Source organism: Lutjanus erythropterus, chromosome 22 (assembly GCF_056507025.1).
Source record: "Lutjanus erythropterus isolate fLutEry1 chromosome 22, fLutEry1.hap2, whole genome shotgun sequence".
In the NCBI taxonomy this organism is placed as follows: domain Eukaryota; kingdom Metazoa; phylum Chordata; class Actinopteri; order Lutjaniformes; family Lutjanidae; genus Lutjanus; species Lutjanus erythropterus.
This window is the reverse complement of record NC_139338.1, coordinates 27,100,050-27,109,515: the sequence shown is the minus strand read 5'-3', so window position 1 is coordinate 27,109,515 and position 9,466 is coordinate 27,100,050. Positions and strand designations below refer to the sequence as shown.

The following is a 9,466-nucleotide window of genomic DNA, read 5'->3' as shown; positions in this document are numbered from 1 at the left end:
GATTAGGTTTCAGTCCTCATTTCTCGCAGTATCGCTCCTCTGGTACCAGTTGCACTTCCTCACTCTCTCTTCTCTCAGACAGCGAGTTGACACAAATTGCTGTCTTCTTCTCATCACTCATCTCATTTTCTATAACCGTTGTCATGTTAGCGCCTTGCTATATTTCTCTTGTAATAAAAATCTAAAATTTTATGCCGTCAATGTTGGGGCTAACCCCGTCACCTTTCCAGCAGTTGGGAAATAACGGACGAGACTTTTCTTGATGTTGAGAAGCTGCAGCGTTTATGAACTGATATACTGTAACCTGAACTGTACATTCACTGCCAGATTGACAGCTTAGTTTTCAGTTTAAGTTTCAGTTGCACGCGGCACACACATTACGTTCTGCCCTATTCCTTAAAGGAGCTATGCTGCACTTATGACAGCGTGCTTCAATAAAACAGAATTATTAAGGCAGTTGCGGTTAACTGCAATATGTTGCTGTGTCACCACAGTCAGAAAAAATCCATACCATCACACCCCTATTATTGACGCTTATTTTAATTCAGATCTTTGTGGCTGCTTAATGAGAAACCAAACTTTTATATCAAATATGCATTTTTACTATTTCAGAACAAGTCTTTAGAGGCTTTAACCTATGATATTTATATATATATACATATATTTTTTCAAGCCTCCACACTTTGCCTTGGATTTCTGTCTCAGTGTCATTGTTGAACACTTTGAAGTGATTCATCCATATATCTTTGTCTTGTCTCGGCTGCTAGGAAGCTGTGGGAGTTTTATTGATCCCAGAAGATTTCCCTCTGTAGCCTACACACTCTCTCTCTCTCTCTCTCTCTCTGCTATGAATGAATGAAGGCGGGAGGCGCGTGCTCACTGCTGGCGCGTGCTTGCCAGGCAAATCACTTAAATGGCAGCGAAAATTGCCCACATTTGAAAACTATTTAGGCTATTTAACCACCATCCTTGCAAATGTGAAGCTCGCGGGGTTCGGGTTCTAACGGTCGACCCGGTACCCCGTTCGCCTCGCGGGCTCTTTCACGGTCATCACGTCACCCTCTCCTTCGCTCGCTCTCTCTCTTTCTGCCCACTACTACCCTACCTCTCTCTCCCACTCCCCCTGAGACCACAACGAGGCTCCGAGGGGTAGAGTTACAGAAGGGGGGAGGGGGTCGAGAGACATAGACAAAGAGAAGAAAAGCAGGGAGAGAGAGAGGGAGAGAGAGGCTCGCGTGCCTGTGTGAGGTAGAGGAGGAGAGAGAGCGGTAGAGAGAGGTAGACTCAGAGAGCAGGGGGAGGTGGGTCTCCGTGTAGTGTAGCAGCTCAAGCTAACAGCTAACTAACTAGCCATGTTGCTGCTCCTCCCGCTGCTGGTGGTGTGTGTCTGCTAGCGGGCCGCCCTGGACTCCCTATCCGCCCTGAGGTGCATCATGCCCGGCTGGAAGAAAAACATCCCGGCCTGTCTCCAACCGGACCAGGAGGGAGGTAAGACCGGAGCAGACCGGAACCACAGGCTCATACCGACCCACCGACCGGCGAGTGTGTGTGTGTGTGTGTGTGTGTGTGTGTGTGTTTCAGTGCATACCTGTGTGTGTGTGTTCGGTCATGTGTATGTGTGTGTGTGTATTAATTATCGCCGGTGCAATCTCGTGCAGCGTGGTTTGGCGCCGCCGGTTGAGCTCGCGCAGACGGTTGACTGTGAAATTAGTGAAAGTTGGTAACTGATACCGTGTGTGTGAATGTGTGTGTGTCTGTATGTGTGTATATGTGTGTGTTGTCTCGTGCTAATCTGACGCAACGGGTGAGGTTACAGTGACGTTACGGTGATTTCACGTTCGTGTTTATCATTAAGAGCGATCACCGGTTACCGAGCTACTAACAGGCTAACCAACGGTTAAACGGTCGGTCGGTGCTGGTCAACAGAGGGTCTGCCCTTGTGTGTGTGTGTGTCTGTGTATGTGTATGTGTGTGTCTGTGTTAAACGACTACCGTCACCGGGCTGCGGGCGGTGTTTACTGGTGGTGTTACAGTCAAATGTGTGACCCTTCAGTTTCTGGAGGGTCAGGTGTGATGGTTTGACTAAATATTGACAGGTGAGGTGTTAATGTTTCACATACAGAGTCTCTGCTCTCACAGCCGTTAAATCTGTGACTCTAAGGTTTTATGGCAGCATATAGCAGCACCCCTTAATGTTTTCATAACACCCCTCTAATGACATAACACTATACTGAATGATGTGGCGTTTTAGTATATAGTATGTATATCAGTGTTTTGTTTTGTGATCCTGATAGGGGTGTTCACCTCACTGACTGATACCATTCAATACGTTGTCAATGATATGTTTCATCCTAGATATTTTTAAATAGCTAAAATGGCTGTAATTGCACCTCATTTGACATAGTTTTGTCTGGCGAAGGCTTTTGTTGAATAAGGAAACAAACAAAGTGAGAAAACACAATTATAAAAAAGCTGTGTTTTGTGTCTTTTTAAATAAGTGTGAATGATTCACCAATTAATAGATTGTTAGCATTTACAACTAAAGAAAAGGGGTAAAGAAAATGCACAGAATTTGCAAACCTATCCACGTATGAAGGTGAAACGCAAAAGGCCATATCCAGAGCCAGTGTTTGGTTTGTTCATTCTAGTCTTCTGTGGAAACAAATTCCTGATAACATCTGTTAATATCTTATCTATATATCAAATTTCATTTGTGACACTGTAGCCTAAATGAGAATCTGTGAACAAACTTTAGAACATGCTATGCTGGTTTTAATTAAATTTGACTGTGTAGAGGAAGTGGGGCGTGGAGGAACATTGATGCTATGTAGTACCTGCTGTAGGATTTGGCAATATGCTAAAATTTTCCAAACGACCATGGTAAACCCATCCAGAGGTGACTGGCGATATCTTTGTATCCCTCTCCCACTTCCTCCCATCCTCTCAAGTCTCAGTGGAAATATGTGTGCAAACATCAAATTCACTGTTACATACGCTGCGTATATTCATTGTGTCCGATAAACAAAATGAACTGTGCTAAGACATTAAATATTCTCACAAATATTTTAATTTTTCTGAATTGAAGTTTCTCTTTTTACCAAACTAAGCTGGCCTATAGTTGATGGGCGATATATTCATCCGACCGCCTAACCTTGTCACACCTCTATTAGCGAATCCTCGTACGTTAACAAACCAATATAGTGATGTAGCCAATGAGATGGCTGTGCTGATTGAATGAAATGCTTCTAGTGGCTCTTCTTTGCATGATTACTTGTAAGCAATGCAGTTCAGTCGTGAGTACTTGTTATTTTATGATTATGTTATCTTTTGGCCTCTGTTTACAACCTCTAATTAAACTCAGGTTTTAATCACCATTTTGAACCTGTTAAGTACCTTTAATGCAATATTGTGTTTTAATGGTGCAAATGGAGAAACCCATAGGCAATTAAAAGTCTGGCTGTAGTCTACAGGTCATTTTAAAAATGAGAAAAAAGATTGCAATTTAGATTGTGGATCATGCTTGGAATTAAATAGATGGTGATATATAAGTTTTGAACAGATTGACTGATATTTTATAGACAAAATGATTAACCAATTAGCCAATAAAATAATGGTTTGATGTATAAATAATTAAAATAATCAGTAGTGGCAGCTTTAATTTATTTGTATTGCAGATCTGTTTTGTTTGATATTGTTTTGTGTGGCAAACTATGAAGAGATGCAGTGTTTTTGCTGTAGTATGTGGAATAGCTCCACTTAGTTTACACTCAATTTCACATTTGAGGCTTTTTGCATACATTTCCAGTCCAATAAACAAGCTGTTGTCATAAAAAATAAATGAAAGCTGGCAGGTTGTATGGCAACACTTAACTGCAGTTTCAGATTTAGATATTTGTGGAATCCTTCAGAGCTGAAACCATTACAGTCAATCAACAGAAAATTAATCAGCCGCTGTTTTTCTAACCAAGAAATTATTCAAGTCATTTCAAGTGAAATAGGGTATTCCTAAATTTGAATATTTGCTGGTTTCCTTTGATATTAAACTGAATTTGTTAGAGTTTTGCACTGTTGGTCAGACAAGACAGTTGCATATGTCAATTTGGGGAATAGTGATGAATTCTTTTCAGCATTTGTTAACATGTTGTAGACTACACATTTTATAACGTAGTGAAAGTAGACATTTGTTGCAGCCCTGATTTGGACGTTTTAATATTCCTGGTGATGAAGGAGAGCAGTTTCCCCCGACCCATTATGTGCTATATAGAGCTGGGGAACATAGGAATGACTCTGAGATGAACCTGTCCAGCATGTATGAGAAATGTTCAGTCCAGCGTGCAGCGAAGTAGGTTTTGAACATGATTAATGGGACCTAACAGTATTCATACACCCTATTTTCTGTCTTATCTTAATAAAACACACTAAAAATGTGAATTATCTGTAGGGAAATACACAATAAGAGAGGATAAGTTGCAGATAAATGAGCCCACATGGCCCAGTTAGAACAAAAACAGACATGTCATCACTCACCTAAACTGTACTAGGGGTAGTTTTTATCCTTTTACATGTGGTGTCAGATTCAACCAACCATTTTTAGCTCACATTTACAAGGTTTGAACACTACTAACTGTGTGCCACAGAACGAGGGCACATTCTTCACTTAAAAACAGGGATGTACTTCTTGCTGCTTTTAAACTTCTTGCATATGTGATCAAATCTTGTTTTGCAAGACGATCTCCTAATGAATAAATAAAAACACATAACTAATGATTTCTTGGAAGCAGCACCATTTCCAATTACTTATACTTGGCGAGACAAATTGACAAACGTTTCCTCACTCTCACAAACTCAAAAATGTGAGAATTAACCTTTAACTACCCACTGTTCAGCCCACTGGAGGCTGGCACTATGATTCTTAAAACTGACAACATGAATGTCACCATGTTGTATTTGTATCAATAGATCAGACTCTCTTTAATAATAATCCAAGTACACACAACTAAAACCTTAAAAATATGCTGTCCTTGTATCTTCAAACCAGCCTGGCAGACTAACAAGGTAATATGCCTTTGATTACTGACTGTCCAAATTCATCAGAAATCTGAGGATCAAAAATGTCCAATTTGTTTTAATTACGCAGCCAGACCAAAACCCAAATGGTGGGTAGATGTTAAAGGACTAATTGCCCCGCTAGGGATGAGTAAAGTTTATTGAATTCAGCTGAATTCTCTATTGTCCATCTGACCTGAGAGAGTGTGTCATTGTTTTCTGTCCTTGTTAATGTAACTGCACGATAAAAGAAAGATGACAAGCATCAGAGGAGCAGGGGAGCCGGATGGCAAGGACACAGTCAGAGGGTAACAACAACAAAGTGTTGGATAAAGTGAATAATTACTTTGTTAGCATGCTAGCCAAATTAGCTCCTGTAGTTTATGCTTGCCACTGTGCACACGTTATTTCTCACATTCACGCCTGTGTTTCCGCCAAGCAGGCATTTATTGCTCTGCTAATTTTAATTCTTCTTCGTGTTATTATTATGCTAACATGCTTTCTGCTATCCAGGGCTTAATGCCAGTTTTGAGAAGTGGTTGCCAGACGGGCAACGAGGCATCAGCTTTCGGTTGCCAAAACTGAAAACACGGTTGCCATTTTTAGTCATGTTATATTTTCAGTCAGGAGTTAAAGTGGGCCGTCCACTCGGTGGTTCAATCCCTGACCGCTCCAGTCTACATGGGCAAGACACCGAACCCCAGATTTGCTCCTCATGGCTGTGTGAGTGTTTGTGTGAAAGGGTTGAATGGATGTATTATAGAAACGTGGACACGGCTTTGGAGGCTGGCCTCCGTTCATATCTATGAAAGCTGCTCAGCGATAAAGAAAGACAATTTTATACCTGGATCTTAAGTGTATGCTTCTGAATTAGGGTTTGGTGATATTTTAAACTTTTCTAACTGGCCACCACACGTTTACTATGTCCAGTGAAGAAGACAAACTCATAAAGTGTCAAGAAATAAAATATCAAGCAATTAAACATTCTTACACTATTTTCCTAAACAGAAAGATAAAACCATGCACCCTCTGAGTCCAAGTTTCTGCCTTGTACCAAACTAAGAAGAGCGTCAATCACCACTATTGGTTTGGTGGAATTAAACCCTGAATTCACAGCGTTAGATGTGAAAATAATCTGGCTCTCCAGGCTGTTTTCCTCTCAGTCCTCATCCAGCACAGTGCACTCTTCATCGAGCTAGGCTGGTGTTTACTGACCGTTAAATTAGCAAAATAATTGACAAATATCGCCCTCAAAAATTGTCCAAAAAAAGAAACTGCCGTCGATGGACTGGACCATCACAGATTCCTGATATATACAGTCAATTGCTCAACCCTTTTCCAAATTGTGTAGCCCATAGAGCACGCCCACTAAACTTCCACCAGCTGAATGGCTAACTTCCTTTTTAGCTCTCCGCTAACTTGAATGGGGATAAATTGACTTAATCCTGTGGCTCTTATACACTTTGCAAATGTTTGACCGTATGGATCAAATCCTGAAAGAGAAACAAGTCATTTCGTATATATAATATGTATTCACTGTACGGCAGCTTCTTTCTTATGTTTGAGCCAATTGAATAGTGAAACATCATGGGTGTAAATATGAGCATCGTGTTTATGGTCTAATCTAGGCTACTTCTTGAGTTTTGATGGGGATGGCTGAGCTTGGCTGACTTGCACCCCCTGGCTCAAATGCTCAAAATTTTGATGCATCACGATGCATCGATACTTGTTTTATTACACCGTAGCTTTCTGTATCAGAAGCAAATCAAATCATCAAACTAAACCTAAACATCACTAACGCAAGAAAGAAATTTAAATTTATTTATCTTGGGGTGCACTTCTTATTTTTATACATGAAAAAGTAGTTGCCACTGATGGCAACAAAAGACCAAGAATTGGTTGCAATCTGTCCAAAACCAAAAGATATTCAAAGATACACAATAGGCCAACAGAAAAACTGTTTTCTTGATTAAACAACTGAGATGATTTTATCAAAATAGTTGGGTATTGTTATTCTGCTGATTGACTAATTGTTTCTGTTCTATTGGCAGCACTTCAGCCAAACTGTCAGTGTGATTAAAAACATGGGTTTTGTTGAAAGGAAGAATGATTATAATTTAATATAACTCTGCAGCATGGTTCACTTTATTCTTTACAGCCCAGTTATAGGTTGGAGGATATTAAATGTTTTCTAATCCAAGCCTCTTCAGCCCCAGAGGCTGTTATAAAAAATATAGGAGTGTTGATTTAGTGTTGTGTTGTAAACCTGTCTGTAGTGCTCATGGAGAGATAATAATATAATCCTCAGGTGTGCCGCTTCCAGCTAAACTGTGGCCACAGTGCTTCACAGTGGGATACTAGAAAAATAACAATACATTAAAATGTTAAATACTGAGAGTACACTCAGTGAAAACATGGAAAAACATCAGAACAAGAGAGAAAACATCAGACAACCAAAGGCAGGGGAATAAAAATAGATAACAGGTAAATAATAGATAGACAAACCATAAGAGACACAGTGTACGACGGTATAGTTCTGTAGTAACATGTTTAGCTTTAATGGGATCCAGCTCATGATCTCTTAAAATACAAGGCGTTAAGTCTTAACTCACGACTTCAATAAAAAGAAGGCAGATTTCACCTCCTCACCTCCCCGGGGGGCAGGAGGAGCTGGAAGTAGAACAGAAAGTAATCATGTTTATGATAATTAGCCATATTTTCCCACGTCTTTGGCTCTTTAGCTCATTTTATGCTCTCCAATCTGTGTTTTTGTGTCGGCTTTGAATGCAGGGTTCGTACAGGTGCTGGAAATCCTTGAAAACTCTTGAATTGTAATGTGGTGCATTCAAGGTTGATAAGTACTTGGAATTTGGATAAAGTGCTTGAAATTGCTTGAAATTGTAATTCCACTACTTCCATAACAAATCTCTGCCTGACTGAATAGCTCACTTTGTAGATAAAGAAATAAAAAAAGCTTTTGTCTTTTGCACACAACACTTGCTTGCGACTGCATGGTTGGCTTCACTCAGTCTGTTGGGTTGTTTTTGTGTACTGTCTGATAAGAGCAGTAGCATCACAATCGCTGTAATATTAACAAACTGATCTGTTTTACTTCACACACTTAACATATGCACCCAGATATTTCCTGTGATCTCATCTGAACCAACTGATAATTTCATATTGCTAATTTAATCTATTACTCTGCAGCTCTAACACTCCACACGGATCATCTACGACAACCTCAGAGGATCAAAACTCAAATTCCAAATTCACAGTTTCAAAGTTCAGCTTCATATGTGAAGGGATGTTGATTTATAGAGTCAGTTTCAGGTGATCTATTCATTTTAGCATCTTATTTAATTTTTTATTTTGTAATGGAACTAGCTTGATGAACAGGAATAACTAAAGTCTACTTCAAAAAAAGTGTCTAATTTACTAGTTTAATCCTATATGCAGTAAAGCAATGAATTAAACTCAGAAAGACTGACTGACATGATGTGCATTGTTTTTGGTAATATAAATGATATACAGTCGGCAGAGGTGTGTGATACAACCTTTTCTCATGGTCTAGTGTTAAAAAAGCAAACACAAATTGCAATAAATCGTAATATGGAATCACAATACTTAAGAACAGCAAACAGCTAATCTATTAATCCAGAAAATAATTGACAAATGAAAATAATTGGTAGTTGCAGTCTTATTTTATAGCACAGTAATAACTGATTTCAATGAAATAATCGTTTTGAGTAGATATATGCACACAGCTGGTGCAGGAAAAACTTGAAAATGCTTGAAAAGTGCTTGAATTTGACTTGGTAAAAGATGCAGGAACCCTGTGACAGGTATCTCACACGCTCTGCTCCACCCAAACTCTCCGCCAAGCTCCAGTAACCGACCGAGAACGAGCTGATCCCAAACTCCAGGCTTCAAAATGCTCCTGTATAAAAACCTGTTGAGGAAACAGGCAGGGTTTTACAGCTTGCTGATGACGACCGCGTCAGGTTCATGACCCCGATTTCTTACCTGGCAAGTCCAGAAGGGACCAGCACCTGTCTGCCTCCGGGCCACGGTGAAGCCCTGAGCTGTGGCCAGACCTCTGCTGTCCGCTGCTCGACAGGAGTGTCCTTCTCACACATGTCCTCCTCACAAACACGACTCAGAACCGTGGCCACCTTCATCCAGACCGTTTGAAACTGACAACTGCAGCCTGTTTCCTGAAGAGAGATGGAACAGGGTCACGTTTCTAACAGATAATTTGCCAGTTTTGCTGCAAAGACTGTTAATCCTTCAGTCCTTCTTCTAAACTGTCAGTTTGGGAATGTTTTGTATTTTTCCCTGAAAAATTATTGTAACGATTGGTGGTTGCTTTTGTCCACACTGATGTAGAGCGTACATAATAAGTCAGCTATTGATTACTTGA

General features: G+C 40.1%; 1 protein-coding gene across 1 annotated transcript in view; it reads left to right on the top strand.

The window, feature by feature from the left end:
• Nucleotides 1-1,218: 1,218 nt before the first annotated feature.
• grip1 (glutamate receptor interacting protein 1) overlaps nt 1,219-9,466 on the top strand; it is a 76,520-nt gene continuing 68,272 nt past the window's right edge. Inside the window, exon 1 of the mRNA XM_084711309.1 lies at nt 1,219-1,488. Within this exon, the coding sequence (XP_084567435.1) occupies nt 1,434-1,488 (55 nt within the window). The 5' untranslated portion in view covers nt 1,219-1,433. The remainder of the gene's footprint in view (nt 1,489-9,466) is intronic.